The 23,999-nt window shown below is 39.8% G+C and overlaps 1 protein-coding gene across 8 annotated transcripts in view; it reads right to left on the bottom strand.

Moving 5' to 3' along the window:
- Positions 1–23,999, bottom strand: part of LTBP1 (latent transforming growth factor beta binding protein 1) — a 403,312-nt gene that overhangs the window by 70,926 nt on the left and 308,387 nt on the right. For all 8 annotated transcript variants that reach the window (XM_086700338.1, XM_086700340.1, XM_086700343.1 and 5 more), the window contains 4 exons: positions 20,252–20,374; positions 17,755–17,877; positions 11,491–11,613; positions 5,751–5,876 (listed from right to left, as the gene is read on the bottom strand). In XM_086700338.1, coding sequence (XP_086556464.1) covers positions 5,751–5,876; positions 11,491–11,613; positions 17,755–17,877; positions 20,252–20,374 — 495 coding nt within the window. The remainder of the gene's footprint in view (positions 1–5,750; positions 5,877–11,490; positions 11,614–17,754; positions 17,878–20,251; positions 20,375–23,999) is intronic.

Here is a 23,999-nt window from a genome sequence, read left to right as displayed (position 1 = left end):
TTGATATACGGAAGACAATCAAGCAATGCATGGAAAATATGTATTCCAGATCCAAAAGCAGCTTATTCCAGCAAAATTTCCTCAGCTCTCTCCCTAATGATTTAAACATCCATTTTCACTCACTTCTGCAGAAGTACATTCACAGGAGGAGTGAGCGTGAGGAACAGGAGCCTTTACAGCAGGAAGCCACTTCCCTTCTTCACCTGGAATGTTGTATGATCCCTTTCCTTTTTTTTATATATGGGAGAAAAAGGATCGTATTGTTAACCTAAATTCCCTTTGTTTAGAAAAGAAACACTCAGGTTGTATTCTCACTAGATTTTTCAGTTTCTGACCATAAAACTACTAAAAAAACAAAAAACAAAAAACAAACAAAACAAAAAAAAAACCCCAACAACCCTAAAAATCTTTGGGCCAAGTGGCCAGATGTAATATATTATTGTGATAGGGCACTTCAACGTCTTACTTGGCTAAATCATTTAAAAAATATAGTTTCTCCTTGGTGACAGATACAAAGTTCTATCTCCACGCCACAAAGTCACCAATTGCGTGGCATAGTGTCAACAATGATTTTATACTTTCCTTCTATACTGTTCATAGAAAATGTACCTCAAAGTCTACAAACAAAACCATGCTTGCTCCTGATTACCTTTTATTGCTTTGATTTGGCAAGCCTTTACCATATTTTCTGGCTCCAATGAACACAAAATTAGCCTAAAATTTGAACCTAACTTCTTTCAGGCTTTCTTTCTCACTTTTTAAAAAAATTTTTTTTAGTAATTTCTATACCCAGTGTGGGACTCAAACTCATGACGACAAGATCAAGAGAAACATGCTCTTCCAACTGAAGCACTTTTTCTTTTAGCTTTTCTGATACCACCAGTCTCAGTAAAGTTCAAGAAGCTAGCCATCCCCACCACTTGCCTTTGGTTACATCTTCCTTTCAAATGAGTGAATTAGCAAGAAGTGGTTTGTAGAAGATACTCTAGAAACTTACAGGATTAGAAACTCTGGAGCTGCTGAACAACAGGACTGGATTCTTTGAATACTCTGGGATTCAGAGCTCAGGCTCCATGTTTTAAGAAGTCCCTTTCCAATCCTTAGAGTTCTCGAATTTGGATCAGTTTTAGAATTATTTTGAAAGTGGGAGAGAAGCTTCTGATTGCATATTCTGTCTGAGGTATTATTTTGAAAAGCAATAACTATCCGGGGGAGGAAAATATGGGAGAATACAGAATTCATATTAAGGGTTTTGATTTTTTCCTTTCTGATGAAAAACAGGTCATTCTAGAAACGGCTTGACTTTCAAGATCAGAGGTTATTTTCGCTTAAATATTTTTTAATGTTTATTTAATTTTTGACAGAGAGAGAGAGAGAGAGAGACAGAGGGTGAGTGGGGGAGGGGCAGAGAGAGGGAGACACAGCCTGTGAGGGAGACACAGGCTCCAGGCTCTGAGCTGTCAGCACAAAGCCCGACGCGGGGCTCGAACTCGCAAACTGCGAGATCATGACCTGAGCCAAAGTTGGACACAACCGACTGAGACACCCAGGCGCCCCCAGAGGTTATTTTCAAGAGCAGCTTTAGATACACAATTAAATTGCACACAAAGTTCCCATATTCCCCCTTACCCCCTCCACCCCCTGTCCTCTCACCCAGGTGCCCTCACTATCAACATCCCTGAACATTTGTTATGGTTGATGAATACACAATGACACATCATTATCAATCCAAGTCCACAGTTTACATTAGGGTTTGCTCTTGGTGATGTTCGCTGATTTCTACTCCCCAGTCTACACAACAGAATTGATGTTGGCAATAGAATAAAGGCCCTCAGCAGACAATCCCATGCCCTTTTATTTACTGATAGGCTATTATTAGCAGGTAGATGGGCAGTGTGAAAAAGGCACTTAATATGGTTTCATTTGTTACCCAGACACAACGTTTTATTATTTCTCTAAGGCAAAATGGTCAAGTCAGACCTCCCCAGTTAGTATGGTTCTAGCTTTCCATTCCTTGCTCCAGGCCTCAGATCTCTCATACCCTGTTCTACTTGGTTTTCTCACAGGGTTTATCTCCTTCTAGCCTATTATGTAGTTTACTTATTAGTTAACTGCCTGCAAGCAAGTAGGAATTTTTGTTGTTCACCGATGTGGCCCCAGTATCCAGAACAGTGGCTGACATGTAGTATTCACTGAATATTTGTCTAATGAATGAATGAATGAATGAATGAATGAGGATACCTTCTAAAAGACAGGGAGTGATTTTGGTTGTGGTTTGGAGGCCTAATTAGCCATGACTAACCAGGTTCTGCAAGCCACTGGTGCTGTATTGCTGGGATCCTTCAAGGTCCCCGCTAGGCCAGTGTGACCATTCTAAGGTGTGAACAGGCTGGAAAGCACAGTGAGGTCTAGACATGTCTGATGTCCCCAACTCTACTTGTTGTATAAACTCTCATTCAACTTGGAAGCCCAATGGGGACAGCATTGTGGCCCCTGGCCAAGAGCAGCGTGGAAAGAGAGCCTTGAATGCTGTGATGCAGAGAAGCCAAGGGACGCTTCTCCACAGGGGTCAGGGGACAGGTGTGTGACACTTAGGAATCTGACCATCTCAAGGGTCCCAATTTGCCCACTCACATACATTCTGGTGAAAATAATGAAACCAAACTCTGGGTCAGTTTATAAATGGGATGGGAAATATTTTTCATGAGTTAAAACTCTACGACGACAACAACAAAAGGAAAAAAAACTAAAGGAGCAAAAGAAGTGTGATTTAAAAAAAAAAAAACATGAATAGGATAAATTGGGATACAGAACAGTGAACTCAGTGAAAGAGGTAAAAAGTTTTCTTTGCTTTCCCACACAAGATAAACACTTGGGCCAGAGGATGTAAAGGTGGTGGCAGGAGGAGATGAACCACAGTTCCAAGAAGAAAGCAAAGGAAAGAGGAGGAAGTCTGAACTTCTCTGACATCCATGCACGGGAAAGGAGAAAAACGACCCTTATGATATTTACAGCATGTGTCAACCTGTACTTATTTATATCCACAAAGCCTAACTATGCTATATTGTTTAAAGACAAAAACATAATTTTCTGGTATGTGTTATTTACTTACTTATCCCAGATTCTCCTCCTGGAACCTAGGCTCCAAGTGGACAAGAACTATGTGTTTTGCCCTCAGAACAGTTACAGTGGGAACAGTAACAGTGCCTGGCACAAGACAGGCTCTCTAACTCTGAGCAAATGACTACATGAATTAACAGCTCACCACATACTTCCCACTCCACTCCAGTTGAATTTCAAAAAACACTGTTGTTCTTCATGCCATGTAGGAGAATCAAGGTGTTCCTCCTTCCTCTATCAGGTACATGATCCCAGAACACCACGTACACAAGGGAATGGAAGGATCCAGTGATGCTGTTTTTATTTCTATACTATCTGCCATGCTAATTGATAACTTGAGACAGTTTATGCTGACAGAGTATGCCTCTTCACTGTGGTTCAGTAACTGTGACCAGACGCCAACATCTCTCCTAAGCCACAGGAAATCGGGGAAGGGCCCTCCTTCCCTCAGTCGCGGGGTTCAGTCAGCCCAGTTCAGAACAGGGGATGCCAGCCCTGTGTCCCCAAGGCTTCAGCTGCTTAAACCAGAAGCTCAGAAATGAGTTGGTGGATGGGCATGAAGAGAACCAGCCACTTCTCACTGTTCGCTCAAGTCCTATGTACATCAGTTCCACAGCTAAACCCTTGATCACATGGGCTGGCTTCACCCTACACCACAGCCAGGGGTAGAATCAGGACAGACTGCCACTGCCACAAGTTTCAGGCGAAGTCCAACAAAAGAAAATCTGGACTAGTTTAATGTAGTCGAGTAAGCCCATAAAAAATGAAAGCTTTGCAAAGCTTCTTCTAGAAAGAGAATAACATGCCTACTAATTAGGTAGATTTTTAGTTACACTGCCATATATCAGCACCGTATTCTAAATTACCTATTTTATTACTTATAAAATTGTCCAGCTTCTGGAGTAAAAAAAATATGGACCAAGGGTCAAAGAAAGTATACTAAAGTATAGTAATTTACAAAGTACTAGAGGTTTTCTAAAAACACATTTTACAATTCAAGTCTTTGCCAAGTAAATGCCTAACAAAATTAGAATTGCAAGCACATTAGAATGATTATATAACTCTTGAGTTGCAGAAATCAGTATTTAAAAAGACACAGAATTAAAAGGAAATCACCAACTACAAAAGACAGAGTGGATGTGAACGTATCTGCTTTGGTATATTCTTCTGGAACAATAACTTTGACTAGCGAGCATGTGAAGTGACCTGCGCTGTTCTCTGAGTGTAGTTTTTGCAGGGCACAATCATCGGCGGTTATAACTTGGACACTGTTCAGCGAGGGTAGCGTCGGAAGCATCAAGCCTGCACCTTTCTGGAATGCAGGAAAACATGCGTCGGGTGTCATCAGTGACTCAGATGGGCTAGCACCCTGGACCCTCGGCCAGGGAACGCTGCGGTCTCTGCAGAACAATTATGTGTTCATGTGGTATATTTCTTAAGAACTCTCGTCCTAAGGTCGAAATATAAAATTAATATAAAGCTCAAATCACTCCAGCATGGATTTCCTTGCAAACCTCTCATGGCCACCTTTAATGATGTTTTTCTCCATTTCCCAACTTTTGATGGCTTCCAAACCCCTCAAAATCTGCTCGCTCAAACCGCACCCCGCACTATCTCTCTTTTGCTTGAAGCCAAATCTGGCATCAGTGTTTTGTCTACTCAGCAGGAGAGCAATTTCAACAATCTCCTGCTTTTTATAAGATCAGTTTATTCTTCCCAATATAATAATTAGTTTCAGATGACCCTGGTCACTGTTCCTCGGCATGACTCCACTGTGGTACCAGCAAGGAGAGCAGGCACTTCCTGTTGCGCTGTTTTTTTTTTTTTTTAGGGCAAAGAATTTTGGTACTATCATGAGCCCAGCACAGAACCTTTGTAATTTACTTCTTTAAAACTTCAGCTGGGTTTTGATTACCTAGATGCTCAAAGAGACAGACTGAAATTACGATTATGGGAATCTCCTGTGTTTACTTTGAAAAAGGTTCAGATGAATTATTCCTCAATGTATCAAACTATAAGAAATCATGAAGAACACACATCTTATGAATAAGAACAGTGCTGGATCCCTGCAAACACACAGAGGTGGCAAATAGGGAGCCAATATGGTTATCTCAATGTCTTATACTGCAACTAACTTTAAAGGCGATAATAAATACCCATGGGAAAGAAAATTGCCTGAGAGCTAAGGATGTTAGAGAAATACCTGGAAAATCTCTGTTAACAGTGGTAGAAAAATCATGCAAGACATGTTTACAACGATGAGGATGATCGATATGACCCCTAATCAAAACTGGCAGAGGACGGATTTCCATCAGGGAGGTTGCTCAATGTCTCCTCCAGGTGTACCTAAAATCATCATGTACTGCACATTTCAACCAATTAATTCAGTACCAGAAAGGAATCATCTGTGAGTATTTTCACCAGCATGACCTTAGGTTATCCTACTTGTGAACCCTAGCAATCCCCAAGCCATGACTGCAGACAGGAGTCACCTTTATGCATACATACTTTGAGGCCTTCAATTATGAGTATCTCTTGGTGTCCTCCAGTCTTTGCCTGCTTAAATAGAAAGCAATCTCCTCTCTGCTTTAACATGAATTAATTGCATGACCCCTTATGGTTTATCTTACCTTCACATGTACGGCCATCTGCTGAAATTGAGAAACCCTGTTCGCAGACACAGTGAAAAGAACCATCTGTGTTTAGACACTCTCCATGAGGATCACAGAGTCCAGGCTGTTCACATTCATTAATATCTGGAATTGAAAAGAGTTCCAAATACGTGAAAAAAATTTTTCCTTTGGTTTCATATGATAGCAGACATACAGTAAGCAAATCCATCAAAAAAGGGTCAGACACTTATTTTGTGGCACAACTATCCTGTCTGTATATATACCAGACCACAAATTGGATTGTTTTAAGAGAGAAACTATTTAGGTCAAATCATATGAATAAGCCAATGTTCAACCATTTTTAATCTACACAAAGAGTATTTTCGCTTTCATAGGTTCAACCTGGAGGCCCCCCCCATGTTCCCCCCCTGCCCCCATTTAATTTTAAGACCTGTTGGAGGCTTACAAACATTCTAACAAAAAATTTGTCTGAGAAATAGTCTTTATCAGTGAGCATGCTGTGTTCCCCTCGCCCTCCTCCATTTCCATGCACACAAATCTGTTCTAACACCAAGCATGCCACCGCCACCCCATCCTCTCCTACGATGTGAACTTTTTTTTAAGTTTTTATTTTTGAGAGAGAATGCGCACGTGCGAGTGGGGGAGGGACAGAGAGGAGAGACAGAGGATCCCAAGTGGGCTCCATGCTGACAGCAGAGAACCTGATCATGATCCAAGCCAAGCTGGATGCTTAACCAGCTGAGCCACCCAGGTGCCCCGATGTGAACTTGAGGGCACAGATGGACACATCTTATTGACAGTGTTTGGCTCCAAGTGGCACTTTACATATGTCTGCCGAATATATAAATGAAATAGACTCCAATCTATATTTGGTTGAAAATGGATAAAAGAAATAAAAGTACAAGAAAAAGAAGACCTTTCAGACCAGGAAAGTGTTCATTACCTGCACAGCTTTGTGATGATGCAATTAGGGAATGAGGATCAAATGCCTAGTGCAGAGCCTAACATACAGCTAAGGGCCAAAAAGTGGTAGCTATGATTATTTTTTTATCATGTTTATTTATTTATTTTGAGAGAGAGAGAGAGAGAGCGAGCAAGCATGAGCAGGGAAGGGACAGAGAGTAAAAGACAGAAAATCCCTGATGTGGGGCTCCATCTCACGAACTACAAGATCATGACCTTAGTTGAAATCAAGAGTCAGACACTTAGCCGGATGAGTCACCCAGGTGCCCCACTAGCTATGATTATTAAGACTCATGAACAAATAATGCTGTAAACTTGTGTCGGCCATCTTATACTCTGCTTGTCCTGAATGAAGAATGATTATGCTCCTCATGGCCAGGGTCATGATTCACTCCTAAACACTGATAGTACATGAAAGTGAAATGTTCATCAAACTAGTCCTAATCATTTTGGATAGCAGTGCTCACACTGACCACATCAGCAATCCTGGAGAATGTTTCACCTAATCACACTGGTACCGATACAGGCAACTACCTATTTGCACTTGTTTTAATCGTTGTTTTACTCAGCTGTGTCTCTTATTACAAGTTCCCTTGAAGAGAACTGCATAGTTGAATGGAGTCCCTAACTCCTACTACAGCACATTCATAATGTATTACGAATATTTGCCCACCACAAAATTTCAGTGATGTTCATTCTCTAATTAAACCATGATTCGTTGAGGAATTCTTAGTTAACTGGGGCCATGAAAACTATCACAGGTTCTTGGCACCTTGCAGGCAGGAACCCTAGTAAGGCTTTTGCCCTACCTTCCTGGAGTCTCCTAAACCCTCCTTTACCTCTTGGTAAAGAGGCCCTTGATACATCTTTCTAGAAGTCCATCTCTAATTCAATTAAAAACACTTACTGAATGCTTTTTTTAAAAACAAATTTAATGTTTATTTATCTTTGAGGAAGAGATTGAAAGAGACAGAGCAAGAATGGGGGAGGGGCAGAGAGAGAGAGAGACACAGAATCCAAAGCAGGCTCCAGGCTCTGAGCTGTCAGCCCAAAGCCCGACACGGGGCTTGAACCCATGAATCGCAAGATCACGACCTGAGCCGAAGTCAGACACTTAACCAACTGAGCCACCCAGGCGCCCCTCACTTACTGAATGCTTTCTATGAGAAGGCTGAACAGGCTGGGGCACTTGCCATTTTGAAGCTCACCGTGTAACGGGGGGCAGGAGCCAACACGAATAACTGCCAAGCTTAATGGGCACATGGGAAAGGTATGGATTATAAGCCCTTCCTAGTGACTTCTAGAACATGCCGAACCATCAACCCTACAGTTCTCCTCCAGAAAGTCATCCCTTTCTCTGCATCCAGAATGCAGGTGGTCTTCCTTTTACCTACTCATCTCATTGTGTGACGGAAATGCTGGCAGTATCACTGATTTATTCACTTCTCTGAATTAATCCTTAACTCTTCACCATTCCATCCACCATGTAATTCGCACTAGCTGGCCTAACCACCACTGAATCAAAATAAGAAACCAAGCAGGAATTACTCATGTTTTCTTAACAATACTCCCCCATTTTTGTTATTGGCACTAACTTAAAAATATTTCAAGGAAGAGCAATGAATCATTTTCTATTCGACTATTTCTCAATGTGACTTCACTCTGTGAAATTCTTCACTTCTTTTATAAAATCTCTGATACCTTCTATGATTGGTCTCTACTTACTGGTAATACCTTACATTGGTCACCTCTTTTTAACTCTGACCTTCTCTGGGCTTTTAGTTGCATTCTTTCTTCCCAATCTGCTGCCCTGAGTTACTTCTATCTGGGCAACAAGGTTCAATAAAGTTCCACTGGCCTAGGGGTCAAGCCCAAGGTCCATATCCATCTGGTGAAACCCAAAAGGTTATCCATAGGCTTATTTTATCCTGTGCCTCAATGTTGGCCCTTTAAATGCTGCCAGCTTGCAACTCTGCACAGGGAATAATGTGCATAAAGTTCTTGCTTCAAGAGAAGTCACTGATTAACAAATAATTGTCTAAAAAGTTTGATGACAGGAACTGAAGACGAATTCCCAGACTTTTTTCCAGGAAACCGCTAAAAAAGAACAACATGAGTATCTGGAACTAGAGAAACATATGCATTCAATTTGGGTTGTACTTATTGAGGCATTTCTAAACTATGCTGCTAGTAACTCAGCTGAAAGCCAGACTATATTTAAGTTGGGTTTCTTTCATGGGTCCGAGATTCCACAGAAATTCACAGTTTGGCATGTGTAAGTCAAAACGCGAAACTGAAGTGTGTTCTGAATCTCAAATGTACGCTGTCACATTCCTACACAGACTATTAACATGGAATTTCCATGCTGTCTGTATCTCAGCATTAATTTTGCTGGGGGAAGAGACTATTACACTTCCAACTGAAAATGCCTTACTGAACATGGAACTATCTTCAGATTGTTAGGTAAAGTTTAAAGCTTACGTCTATCGCACATGGTCATTCAAATATGTCCTATGGTTATTAGCACTGGCATCAATTACATTGTCAGCATTAAAACAAACTCTGAAATCTATGCCCATGTACAGAATGTGACTAGCCATGAGACTAGACAGAAGTAGACCAGTGACTTCAGGCAGAGTGAAAGATCACCAGGCTGTCTCCACTGACACAGCCAAAGGAGAGGATTTAAGACATGCCATTTAGTACATGCCATTGTAAACAGCCTCTAATCAGAGAAGGTGGGTGATGTAGCAAATTCATAGATAATATTCTTTAAACATTACTAAAACCCCCTTTCAGGAATATTTTTCATTTGTTTGGATTTAAGTTTTTCAAGCACACATTGTAATTTATTCTGGAAAACAAGAATCACCAATGTGACAGAGCATGAAGTCAATTTAATAATGATTTAGAGTTCATAAAACATGTTTGGAGGAGTGACATATTTGAGTTGATATCAAATCACAAATTTAATGTACTGAGAGAAGACAGTAGTGCAATTAATAAATCATATGACTAAATTACTTCCTTATGATTTGACTCTAGAAGTTTATGAAATCTGCAATATGAAATCACTATCCACTTACACAAGGCTTGGTTTGCCTCTAGCAGGTCAAAACATTGTGGGGGAAAGGAATTAGAAAAGAACGAGGAGTTAGAAAAGAAAGTATCACTTTTAAACCCAAATGTCTATAATAAAAGCAGGTTACAGTTGTTTTTTAGGGGGCATCTCTTGGCATTTTTATATAAGCCAAGATCCATTTTAAGATGCAAAAGTTCCAAAATGGAAATATTCACACATAATTTTATAATTCAAATATTTCTTCTCTATTGTATTAAATCCAAGCACATTTAATTTCTGCATTGGAAATACTAAACACTTTAAATTCACCTTACTACATCAAGATGGCAAACAAATAGAGGGTATCACAGTATAGTTAAATCTTGGGATCAGTAAGTAAATTAATTTTAAAAGATCTTGAGGCCAGGGCTCATGTCTTTTGTATTTCAGTGACACACAGCTGGGTGTGTGGGTAATGGTACGGACATAGGGTAGAGTAATATTTCAGTACCACATCGTAGAGAGTACAGACCATCTACCCTGTCAAGTACTATACATCTGGGGCATGTGAAAGGAGACACAATTGATGACCATCTACAATAAGAAAGTCACTCATGTCCAGTAGCAGTAGATAAAGAGGAACTCTAACAATCCTTTACTTATATGTACTTTGGGATAGTAATGGAGGGGAGACAATGATGAAAAAAAAATTTATCCAAGTAGCAGAAATGAATCCGTATAAAGGTAAATATAAATGAGAGCCTTCAATGGAAACAACAGGCATGGATTTATGAAGACTAATGTAAAGGAAAACTTGGTGGGGGGGTGGTGTTTAGATAATCTGATTTTTTAGTCGCAGCATTACTGGTAACTCAGTGTGCTATACTGGGGGGAAAACACTGAATCTCACAGTCTTCTTTATTTTGGCTATAAATGAAGTAATAATCGGTAGGGCAATGTAGAGCAAAACAGCAGAAAAAGATCTTGGATTCGAATCTCAGCTCCACTACTTATTAGGGAGGAGCATGCTAATTAACTTCTCTGATCCTCAGTTACTCATGCACCAAATGGATATTTTAAAAAGCTGCCTGTTCAATTCTCTAAAAATCCCTGAGGTACCTATAGTAATCGGCACATAGTAGGTGTTTGATTAAAGCTCTTGTGATTGGTGCTGTGTTCTTATTAGTACCTTGTTTCCTCTACACCTTTGTTTGGGAGATGAACTGTGATAGCCCTTTGAAGAAATAGGAAATCCTATCTTCTATACCTTTATACTTTTGACCAAATTATTAATGAGGTTTTTTAGGAAGAGGAAAAGCTGGATACAGGATAAAACAGGGATCAAGACAAGGAAAGATAAATACCAGCAATGAGACAAAATGAAATACACCCACGAAGGACATAAAAAAGCCAGACTTTATAATATAGCACCAAGATTGGCCCGTGGAAGGAACAGCAAAGTACAGGTGACCTCAGTTGCCACGATAGCTTGCAAAGCTGGCACACAGTTCCAAAAGGCAGGAGTTTCGGTTACCATGGTGCAGTGCAAAGTGAGAACTTCTCATACTTGATGCAGACCCAAGAAAGATATTTTAATACCATTAACTGGCACAGCTCATTTATATACAAATGGGTAAAGCCACAGACTATATTCAGAAAGCATCACAGAACTGAACAACTATGTAAATTAGGACTTAAAAAACAGAGAAATACCTTCACATCCTTTATTGTCATTTAGCTGGAATCCATCTGGACACGTACAATCATAGGACCCTTCGGTGTTAATGCAGTCTCCTCCTTGGCAAACACTCTTGTCCTCCAAGCATTCATTGATATCTATAAGTCAATTAAAATAATTTTAAAGGTGGAATAAACTATATTTAAAAAAACTAAACATTACCCTTACACATAAAAATCACATAAATGAACATTGTTTTACATCTCACACAATACATGATTTTTAATGGAGGACAGATTTCTAACTATCAGAGTTTTTTGAAATAAAGTATTTTGAAAAGATTTTGGCTTTGAACAATACGTAAATTAAAGTTTCAACATCAAATGAAATTTGCAAGAGGAAAAGTCAAAACTCTGTACTAAACAATTTACTTGTTTACATTCTTGGTGATAATAGGGAATAAAAAAGATTCTTCAAATACGTATTAAGAATATCTTGAGCATCTATTTATACAAGATCCTGTATTATGCATTACAAGAAAAATTTGAAAGTATTTGGCATGATTCATGCTCACAAAGAGAAATGACTGTTCAAAGAAACCCAAATTATATTAATCAAAATGAACACGAAATATCACATTGTTTTATAAGTTCAAAAAAATTTAAGCTAAGAGTTGTCAAAATATATAATCACTTGTCAAAAGAATGGTACCAACTTCACGTGTCACATGGATTTAGAGAAGAGGTGTCATAAAAAAACAAAGGTGGCTTTGCCTAACAGAAGGGATTTACTTGAGGCCTGGACAGCAGGGTGGAAAGTGGAGGAGGGGAAGAAGAGGAGATTTTGGAGGGAAAGGGAATCAGCAAGATCAAAAGCTTCACTGAAGCCACTTACTCAGCAGCTATCACCAATAGGTTTGAGGTTGACTGGATTCTTTAAATGTATGTATTTATAGCATATGTGCAACTAAACATGGTTTACGTTACCAATAATGAGTTCTGACTGTGAGCGTGTGAGACAATTAATGACCCCCCTCATGGCATGAATGCTGGGCAGATCTTTCAAGAGGGCTGTTTATTACCACATTTACTTCCAGTCAGAGCTCATTATCCCTAACACAGTCCATGACTCCCTCTTCTGTTGTCTGTACAGGATTTCAATTATTAGCACTGCAGAAAGCTGAGGAACAAAAACGTCTTTGTTTTCTCAGAATTCTGGCATAGGATGGCATTTCTTGCAAATAATTATGATTGCTGTGAAAATGCATGAGAAGTTCCAGGAAGAAGTGAACATGGAGACTGCTGTAGTCTCAACCTCCCTCGCTGTCTCGTTCAAAATGCTGGCACACCAGCTTAAATTTTCCTCATAGAACCCAATCCACTTAACTAACTGGCTCCTGTACCATTCATGAGTCAAATAAAAGAGAAATAAGAAAGCAGCTTATAATTTTATTCCACCAAAAGAAAAACAAGTTATACTTGTTTTATGCTTCCCCTAGATCAAAATGTTTCTGAATCCTGATCCTAAAAATAAAACCCAGCCGATGTGACTTTGTCAAAACTGAAGTGGGTTATCACTTTTTCCGACTTCACGGACGTATAACTTATATACAATACGTGCATCTAATTTTAAGAATCCAGTTCAATGACTTTTGACAAATGTAGATACATTCTTGTGACCACGGTCGGAATCAAGGTACAGGCATTTCTGTATCGGTTTACATCTGCTGGGATCACTGTTGGATTCTTCTATCATTGCAAAATGCAATCATTTTTTAAGGAACTGTGAGAGATCTCTGTAAGAATGCTATTCTGTAGTTACAGACCTAAGGCTTGTGACATTTCCCTTTGACTCTTTTGCCAGTCTGACCTTAAAATTTCCATTCATAATTCATCTAATGCCTTGGGTGTTACAACTGCCATGGAAGAGACACTAAAAGAAAATTATGCACGAGACAGGTAAGAGCATATGCAGGCGTAAGTGTCCCCATGAAATGTGAATACGCCACAGAATATTTTGTTCACCAGCGAACTGACCCTTGCTAAATCAAGATTTCTAAAAGATTTCTAATTGAGAATAGACTTTTAGATATAAATTCTATGAAAATAATTTATAAGCCCCAAATCTCTGATTTATTTTCAATAATGACTGTGCCAAATGGGAATAAATACTAGTCTACTATGAATCTTTGCCTTAAAATATGCATTAAATGAATCAACTGGACCAGCCATAGGAAAAAAAAAAAAAAGGTGTAGGCATTTCCATCACCCTAAAAATTTCCTTGTGCCCTTTTTCTGTGTGGCTTCCTCTGATCAGCACAGTGTCTTTGAGATTGATCTAAGTTACTGTGTGTACCAACAGCTCTCTCTTCTTTATTGCTTAGTACTGTGCCATATGAAGGTACCGCAATTCGTTGACCCATTTACTTAGGATGAGTAGCTGAACTGTTTACAGTGTGGCTATTATGCATAAAGTTTTGATAAACATTCATGTGTATGTCTATGTGTAACCAGAAGCTTTCATTTTTCCTTGAGTAAATTCCTAGGGGTAGAGTAGCTGGGTCACAGAGTAAGTTTACTTGTGATAAAACAGCCTCCTAAGGTGGCTACACCACTTTACATTCCCAAGGCAGGCGTAAGAGCTCCAGGTTTCCATATTTATCCTAATAGCTCTACAGCTATTCTAATGAGTGCTGAGTAGATGGTTGGTTTTGTGATTTACCTTTCTGTGTTCTGTAGGAAACTGAGATAACCAAGGAAAGGCATATTTGATTATCAGCATTATGTGAAAAAATCCCAATTCAAAAAAGATGAAGGAGAGTCCTGAGAGCATGCATTTCATCAACAAGAGAAATACTCCATTACCTAGATGTTTGCCTTAGCATAATGGAAGCATATCAGCTTTGTTCACACTACTTTAAAATAATTTCATGTTCATGCATTTTTCAAAATCTGAGAAATAACATGTGAGAAAAAGAAACAATATCTCGTGTTTATAAATAACTGTGTAGATTTGAAAACTCAGTGCATTAGAGTCTGATTTAATCTAAAATTTTTTCAGACCTGAATTCAGATCTTCAAAGAGAAAAAAAAGTAGTTGAATGTTAAAAGAGCCCAACACGAGACTGTCCTGCAACACCACCTAGGGTGGCACGAAAGACAGACAGAGCCCTTCTAGGATTGGAGCAACAGGCTTTAAGGAAACAAGAGTTAATCTTGGTTACTCCTTCACTGCTAAATCCTAAATCCTTTGCATTGGTCAAAATCGCCAGGACTCTCCACCCTGTTAAATCCCATGGTCAGTCCTGGCCTACATCTTCCCCAGCAGCAATATGTGTCAAACATTCATTCATGTCAAAGTTCATGACTCCCTAATCTCTGTGGTGTCTTCTTCTCTTAGATCTTGATTTTCCTCTTTCCTCTCCTGCCACATGTTCTCAATCCCCTTTGCTAATTCCTATTCTCCTCCTCACTTATAAATGAAAGGCCAGGACTCCATCTTTGGACCCCTTCTCTCTTCTAGCCATACTCACTCCCTTGGTGATGTCTTCCAATTTTATGGCTTAAACACTATCTCTATACATGTTAATGATTCCAAACCCAGGACTCACCCCTGAATTCCACATGCACAGTTCCAACTGCCTTTCAGAGATCTTCATTCCGATACTCATTATAGACATCCCAAACTTAAAGTGTGCAAGTTAAACTCCTAGTCTCTTCTACAAAGCCTATTTCTCAGTGCCTTTGCATCTGCTAGTCCTTTGAACGGAATGGTCTTCCTATAAATAATCAAATGCCATTATCTCAAAGAAACTTCTGCTTGCCTCTGTAAGATCACCCCCCTCCCTCCACACTCCCTGTATATCCTCCTTTATTTTCCTCCATAGTGTTTACTGCCACTTAATGAACTATATGTTTTACTTGTTTATCATGTGCATCGTTAACTCCCTCACTAGAATGTTACCTCCACAAAGGCAGAAATTGCCTGTTTGGTTTATTGCTGTATATCCTGTACCCAGGTCAGTACCTGGCACAAACTGGCACTCAGGTATTTGTTGAATGAATGCATACATGAAAACATGAGTGATTCTGACTTGGAATGAAGTGTCATAGGAAACAAATACTAGCACTTCTTCTCACCTTTTTGGATTGGTCCACAAAGAGAAGACCGAGAGAGACGGGCCACAGAAAGAGTGAATCCTGTATCGTTCTGAGGTTTTGCAAGGGACTAGCATGGAGCAAACACTGTGACAGGGTAAGGAAGATGCTAAGGGAGGTATGGAAGGAGAGATTGTATCTAGAAGGGGAACATGTCCAAGGCAGAGCCTTTGATGGCTGCGATGCCAAGGCCTCTAATGACCGGGACAGCTGAGGCCACCCTTCACAGACTGAGTGGCTACCGAGCATGCTGGAGTAAGTAACACACAGAAATTAGCACAATCCTTGGGATTCTGACTCTGCGAGAAGGCCAGCAGAATTGTAGGGTAACACTGCAAGAAAACAAGGCCCTTGCCAGAGTTATTAGAGGAAAGTTACACATGTAAATACAAAAGCCAACAAGAAAGACGGTTCTTCCTCCCACAGCTGTGAGAGGGGTGTGAACAGTAACAGCTCAGTTAATTACAGCTACATAACACTGGGGAGGGTCAGAAACACCACTAGTTGAGAATTAGCAGGCTGAAGTGCTATTATAGTTTCAAAGGGAGCACTGAATTAGTTGAATGGACTCCAGTCCTATTTATAACCTAGAACACTAGGGAAATGAGCCCTGACTTTAAGAGAAAAAGGACTGATTATATACTCCAAAAGAAACTTTCTTATTGAATATATATTAACAATGATGAGCAAACTGGCTAAAAAGCTTTTGTTTGGCTTTTCACACAACTGATGTTGATAGAATAAAAATTCCGGACTTCTGATGAGACGGTTACACATGAAAACAGCCAAAAAAAAGGAGCATGCCTTCTACTGAGGACCAATCAATGGCTTGGTTACCCTCTTGGCCAGGTCAGAGATTTGGGCAGGAGAGATGCTGGGGGTCAATTTAGGTTTTCAATACCTCAGCATGTGTCTTGTCACATACTTACTTCTGAAATAGGTTGTTCATGACTAGCTCCCAGCTACACGCCCTCTTCTCCCACCTTGGAAAGCCACCATGTTGAACCACCCATATGTGCTGGAGTTCCCAATACCTGATTTCTCAAGCAAATTTCATTACTTTGGTTTATCACTTGTTTGCCTATTTATCAAGAGGTATGTTAATTATAACTTTTCACTGGAGTTATCAGCCCTTTAAAGAACACCATTATCTTAAGATCAAATCCTAGATGATTTGCTGATTCAGCAGTAACAACATCTTAGGGCCTCTGCAACTGCCCCCAACTGCCCTCCGGAAAGGTTGTCCATGCTGGCACAAAGTTCTTTCGTTAGTAAAACAGGAGGCTATAAAGTATAACGATCTTTCCCAACCAACAGGGACTGACAAATGAGAAAGCTATCATAGCCATTTTTCAATGTATGACACACTGTGCCACAAATATGTCACATTTGTGTCACAAACCACTCACTAAAAACCTCATGTGCTTCTCTCCAGAGTGGGGTTCAGACCCTCACTCACAACTCTAACTCTCCATGTGAGACACAACCCTGCCAAGCTCACATTCCTGGTTTCACAACTGACAGGGCTTACTTGCAGTACAACAGAGGGTAAATTGGGAAAAAATGGTTAGTTGGGTAGACAGTGAGCAGAGACAATTCACATGTGAACAGGCTGGTGACAGACCAGCCCTGCAGCCCAGACCACCCCAGGGGTTCTGAGGCATGGCCAGGCAGTGGTGTAGTAGGTAGTTAACAATTACACCATGCTGTATACCTGGCGTATCTTTTAGACCTATTTAGGCAAAACGCTCAAAACTGAATTAAACTTTAGCTCTTAAAAACTTTTCAGGAATCTAGAAAATTAATTTGTGTTTACTTATTTGGATGCTGGACCTACATACACAAGGTGTTACCGTTCAGAACTATATACTCAGGAGAAACCATCTAAAGCTGAGAGAAGCTAAGGCTAATTCAATTCTTTACTCCTTTAGTTGGCATAATTCTTCTAGAAAACAGTTCTAAGCAGTACAAGGAAAGCCTGCATTCTACCAGCTTCTTTTCATTATTTGTGTGACCATGAGGCAAATGTTTTTCCAGGGACCTAATGTCCTCAACTGTGAAGTCCAAAGGTTGGATTCAAGAAGAGAAGCCAGGATGATGTCCAGATCTCTCTAGGACCCTGCAATCAAGAGCAGTTCTCACCTTCACAGTGGTCTCCAAGGGTGGATGCTCTGTAACCCTGGTCACAAACACAGAGGAAGGAGCCCTCTGTGTTCCTGCACTGTCCATTACTGCAGAGATGATGATGCTGACATTCATCAATATCTAGGAACCAGAGGGTAAAAAGAAACTGTAGAAGTGGTGCTTTAAAAATATTTTTAATCATGCATGTAAAAAAAGGTCTATAAACTATCTAGTTTATAATTAATTTAGCCTCTTCATTAAACTGATCTCTAATAAAAGGTCATGAATCCTCCAGTAGGAAAAATCCAGATGAACCTAAAATCTTAACCTGTGAGCTAAGAATCTGCACATATTCATCCCAATATTTACTGATGGGTGGCAAATGCCTTGCTGTTATCTATAAACCTGAATGAAGCTTCCTGAGTCTCTTGTACAGGTTCAAATAGAACACTCTTGAGTTTAAAAGCATTTATGCCTATAATAATCTAAAGCAGAGGTCAGCAAACTACAGCCCACTTCCTACTACTGTAAACAAAGTTTTCCTGGAAAACAGCATCACATATTCATGTACATATTCATGTACTGTATGTGTACATACACATGTACACATATTCATGTCCACATATTCATGGTCTCCTGTACAGGAGAAGTTTGCCGAAGTGTCAAGTCAATGAATGTCTTCATTTCTTTTTCACGGATATACCTGTCAGCCCCCTAGCAATTAGACTTCCCTAGTTTTTCTTTCCTTTCCCTCTCTCCATCTCTCTCTCTCTCTGAATGATTTGCTGGCCAAATCTAATGGCCCTTCCCTCCTCTCAGCCAATCTGATATCTACATTGCCACTGAATCTGTCTCTTCCTTAACCCACATTTCCTCAGCTTAGAGATGATTTGTTTTGTAACCTCAACCCTGAGCTCAGGCTAAAGCACACTAGTGTCCTATCCACACAATAGAAGACACAATGATACATTACACGTATTCAGCTATTTTACCCTTAGATTTTAAGTTTCTTGAGGGCAGGGACTATGTCTACCACATCCTTTATTACTTAAATGATCTAGTGTTTTACAGTGAACAGGCATTAATTCATGTTGCTGTTGACAGACTTTGTTCCTCACATCTGAGCACATTTATCTACTGCTGGCAATGTGATTCTAGAAGAGTCAACAAAAACATCAGTTTCACAGCGACCCCTCACAACTCTGCTCTCCTCACTCTGCTTACAGCATCAATTTGATTATCATGGCATTTTAGCACCTAAAATCGGTTTTCCCCGATGGATAATCTGGTGGGTGGTTTTGCATGTGTCTGACTTATTTTTGGTACTGACATCACAGGCTCTTCAAAACAAGGGATGCTGAATAGGATAGCCTGATTATCTTATCTGTAGGTTTCTCTTATTATATATACATTTGTAGTATTTTATGCATGATGGGCATTTGATAAATGCTTGGCTAATTAACAATTAAGGTCAAAAGTCACAAAGTAAAGTATAAATACTTTGAGACAGACTTGCAGAATCCAGAACAAGTTATTTAATTTATCTGTGTACATGGATATGCTTGTGTGTGTTCTTCTCTTCTAGACTGGCTATTGTAATGTCTTTCCATGTTCAAGAAGGGGAAAATTGGGGACTGTTCTGATAATACTGGTAGATCTCGTTATAGGACCATCACATATTGTCTTTTATAATAGCATCCCAAGAGATATTGGTACTCACTACTCAAAGTTTACATATAGACATGGATAGGATTTGTTTCCGTATAATAAACAAATTGGCCTTGTAGAGTGTGTATTCTGTTCTTAAATGAAATTCAAATGATCTTTCTTTTCAAAAACTCGAGACACTTGATACTTGTCACAGGTGAAACCATAAATATCTTCAATCTCAGGAAGCATATACTTATTGAGAAGTAAAGTGATTCTGCATGAGGTTCAATGAAATACATATACTTTTACTCTAAGGTCAACCACAGTAAGGTCCAAAATACTATCACTGGTGGGAACAGGATTTATTTCACAAACCTTATCAGTGATATGAGGGGGATGCTACTTATTGCAATCTTGCTGAAAATTCTTGTTCGGTAAAATTTTTTTAAAAAGGAAAAATGGTAAAAAGCTGACTACACACAAAAACTAAGGTCATTAACATTCCACAGCCTAATACTGGGCTGATATAGTAACATTCTAATTGCTGAAATCCTAGTAGGTAAAACTTACAAATGAATTTAATGGAACTGATTTTCTGCAGTAAGGAATTACACAGAGAGCAATAATTTTCCTTCCTAATATTAATGCTCAGCCACTGCTCACAAATACCTTTTTTTCAAATTTAGCCCTTTTCCATCCTGTGCTATTGACTTTTCTGACTTAAGCTGAGGTCCCTTGCTTTCTTGCACCATTAAGCAATCATCCAGGTTGTTTCTGAAAGACACACTCACTTCACGGAGGACACTTTTTTCAGGGCAGGTGCCTCTAACTAAAATCACAGTAGGTCACGTAACCACACTCCTACCTTCACACTGGTCTTTTGCTGCTGACAGCTGGTAGCCCTGCCCACAGGTACACTGGAAGGAGCCCTCAGTGTTCTTGCACTGCCCGTTTATGCACAGATTCCCCTGCTGACACTCGTCAGTATCTGTAAATATAAACAAGGACAATTTTTTTAAATTAGGTCTCTATCTTATCAAAACTCTGAGACTACAAATCAAGCTATAAGACCACGTCCTAAAGATCAATGTCTAACTACTGTTTTCTTCTAAAAATATATTATTTTTTTAAAATTTTTTAAACGTTTACTTATTTATTTTTGAGAGAGGGCGAGCGAGTGAGTGCGCGTCAGAGTGCGCACAGTGGGAGAGGGGCAGAGAGGGAGGGAGACACAAAATCCAAAGCAGGCTCCAGGCTCTGAGAGGTCAGCACAGAGCCCAACACAGGGCTGGAACCCATGAACTGTGAGATCATGACCTGAGCCAAAGTCGGACACTTAACCGATTGAGCCACCCAAGCGCCCCTAAAAATATCTTATTATTTAAAATGCATCTGAAAGTTTTTGCCAGGAGAATTCCATTTGTTGCAATCCTTCCCCTCAAGTAGTACTAACAATTATCTGTTTCCTGATCAAAGTTGTATTTCTTATCCTGTCATGCGGCATTAATCTTTTGAATTATATCCTGATAGAAGCAAGGTGTCAGATTATCCCATGTTTCCTGAAATAGCTCCCAACACTATTACTGTAATAGGACCTCATGAATTCATTTTTAATTTTTTAAGAAAAATTAGCTTTACTAGCAATTTTTGTTTCACTTATTTATAAATAAAAGGCATCACAACACATTAAGTCCTGACTGCCAACAGAGAAACGAAATAAGCGAGCTGAATTTCATTTGAAGAATTATTTTCTACCTTTCCAAATGCTCTAAGTCTATTAGCTTTAGGAGGGGTCGACAGCAAAGAACAGCCTACACCGTATTTTCTTTCAGCACATTCAATTAAATACTTGAGATGTCAGCTTAAGATCTTAAGACCAACAACAGCTCGTGTAGCCTGTTGGATCTCATGTAACGTCTGACAACATTTTTAGTGCCTTGGACTCTTTCTGACTTTCTCAAAGAAGATGACAAATTAAGCATTCCCATGTGAAGATGTCTGCAGCGAAAATATACCGTCCATTCTAAGCACTGTCCAAGCAGACATCTTACATAAGTTACTCATTTATGTTGGGAATACTGTCAGAAGTAATTCATTTTAAGTAATGACACACACATTTGGAACAACTTGAGGTAATCCAGTTATCTTGAATAAGGTGATCTTTGGGTCTTTAAGATGACCAAGGGGGAACCCCTTTTTCTTTTCTGATGAGGCACAAAATTCCTATGACAAAAGAACACTTTCTAATAAAATAGGCATGCAGGACAAAAGTCTTCTCTCTCTTGTGCCAAAAGATAAATAGAAAGTATCATTTTCACGAAGCATGATTTCTTTAAGGGGCTTTTTAAACATATTATTATGACAAATCCAGCCCAGAGTTAAAACAGAGACTATCCCTAGGTATTTATAAATTTAGGACATACAGTGCTTAAATGTACAAAGAGATAACAAAGACACAGATACACAAAAGATATAAAGAAACAAATACTGATTTAATATACTAGATGATATGCTTACAACCTGAAAAAAAGTTTTCAGGACCTTTAGCGACATGAAAACAAAGTTAATATTTAGCACTAAGGTGAAATTGGCAGTTGTTGCAATATTGGAAAAGGGACAGATTTTTAATTTTTTTAATATTTATTTATTTTGAGAGACAGAGTGAAAGAGAAAGAGAGAGAGCAAGAGAGCACAAGCAGGGGAGGGGCAGAGAGAGGCAGTGACCCAGAATCCGAAGCAGGCTCCAGGCTCTGAGCTGTCAGCACAGAGCCCGACGTGGGGCTCAAACCCACAAACCATGAGATCATGACCTGAGCCGAAGTCAGACACTTAACCGACTGAGCCACCCAGGCGCCCCGGAAAAAGGATAGATTTAAGATCTGGGAAGAATTTACATCTTTGAGCTGATGTAGTTTGGGAAAGACTATGAAATTATTAGAGGAAAAAGGATGTTATGCGATTTATTATTATAAAAAGGGTAGGCTTTGACTGGGAGTAAGGAAAATAATTAGTCCATATGCAGGTTTCCAGAGCAGAAGATGGGGATCTTGCCTGATCCTATCCCAGACCATAATGCAAAGGAAAACTGGAATAGGGGCCAAGGTTAAATGCCACGTGGAGAGAATAGCCTTTTCACACCTCCAACCTTTGATTATGTGTTGCTTTCTCTTCCTCCTAAGTTCTTCTCCCCTCCATATTCAAAATTTTCAGACCAAGGTTGAACAGCAGCACCTCCGTGAAGCTTTCCCAGAAGTGTGCACACAGGATTAGCCACAGACTTCTTGGCTTTAACAGAGCCTTGTACACACCTTTAATGTGGTGCATAACAACGTCAACTACATGTCACTCTCTGTCTCGACATAATCTCCTTCTCCCCATATAAGCTCTGTTTCTGTATTATCACACGCAATCCTCACATCACCTGAGTAAGTACCATTATTGTTGCCTTTTTGCAGATGAGTAAGGAAGGCTTAGCAAATTAAGAAAACTTATCCAAGCCCACACAGCTTCTGAGTGACTGAATGAAGGTTTGATACACTACAATCCTCCTTTTTAAACTAAGCTCCAGACTTCATTTGGATTTCACAGGTTTTTTTTTTTTTTATAATACATCACTGATAATGTTAACTTCATCATGTGGTCCTCTATCTATTATAGTAGTAGGTTTGCGTCTTTTCCAGCCAATAAAAGTGCTTTGAGAGATTAAAACCTCTCAGCATCTGCATTTGAACACAGTGTCTGGAACATGCGGGTTCCTTGATATACCCGGAAGGAAAGAAGGGAAGGATGAAGAGAAGCTTTTGCAGCAGCCCAGGAGAGCGCCACACAGAGCGGAAAATGAGTGTTTCTATGGCTGCCATCAGCTGATGGTGGGAATTCTGGGGCGCTGGGAAGCCTTGCCAGAGCGGGGCAGGATCATCTGGGATGACAGCAGCCAAGCATAAGAAAGTGGTAACGAGCCATTCACCCAACATGTGTCTCCTTGGAGCGTTATCCCTCTAAAAAACCCAATCCCCGAATTTCAGAGATGATATGAGATCTGGTAATCCAAGTTTAATGTATCCAAGGCTGCAGAGCAAATCACCAGAAGAACTTGGTAGGAAGACTGTGGACGTGGGCCAGCAGGAAAAGGACCTGGAGGGAAGGGAGATGAGGCCCCCCTAGTGCTCCACTGGGGGTGACTGGTGTTCCCCTGCATGTAAGGGGTCAGCCACCCAATCCAGAGGTCTGGGAATCTGCTCCTGCCAGCGGGAGAGGCTACAATTCTTACAAGAGAGTAAGATACCTGTTTACTACTAGCTACCATAGTGAGAAGTTAATCCCCACCCCACATCCTTCACTCTCAGTGAGACACTTCAGAAAGAAGAAAAACTTCACGAATTTCTTCCTTTCCTCCCCTTGAAAGAGCATGCTTGTAGGTATAAAGCAGTAGGAGCAGAAGGAAACCATCCACAGATTTGACCACAGAAAAAAATTAAACTTAAAAAAAGAATTATGCAGAGGAAATTAGAGAAACTTTGGACAAATTACAACAATATGCCATAAAAAAGTGTATTTGTAATACAAAGACACAGGTACGTAGGTTTATACACGTGCTTTATATAAAGTGTTCA

This window comes from Puma concolor, chromosome A3, assembly GCF_028749965.1.
Source record: "Puma concolor isolate L17-30 chromosome A3, mPumCon1.1.hap2, whole genome shotgun sequence".
Lineage (NCBI taxonomy): Eukaryota > Metazoa > Chordata > Mammalia > Carnivora > Felidae > Puma > Puma concolor.
Note: the sequence above shows the minus strand (reverse complement) of the source record. Positions and strands in the feature narration are given on the sequence as shown.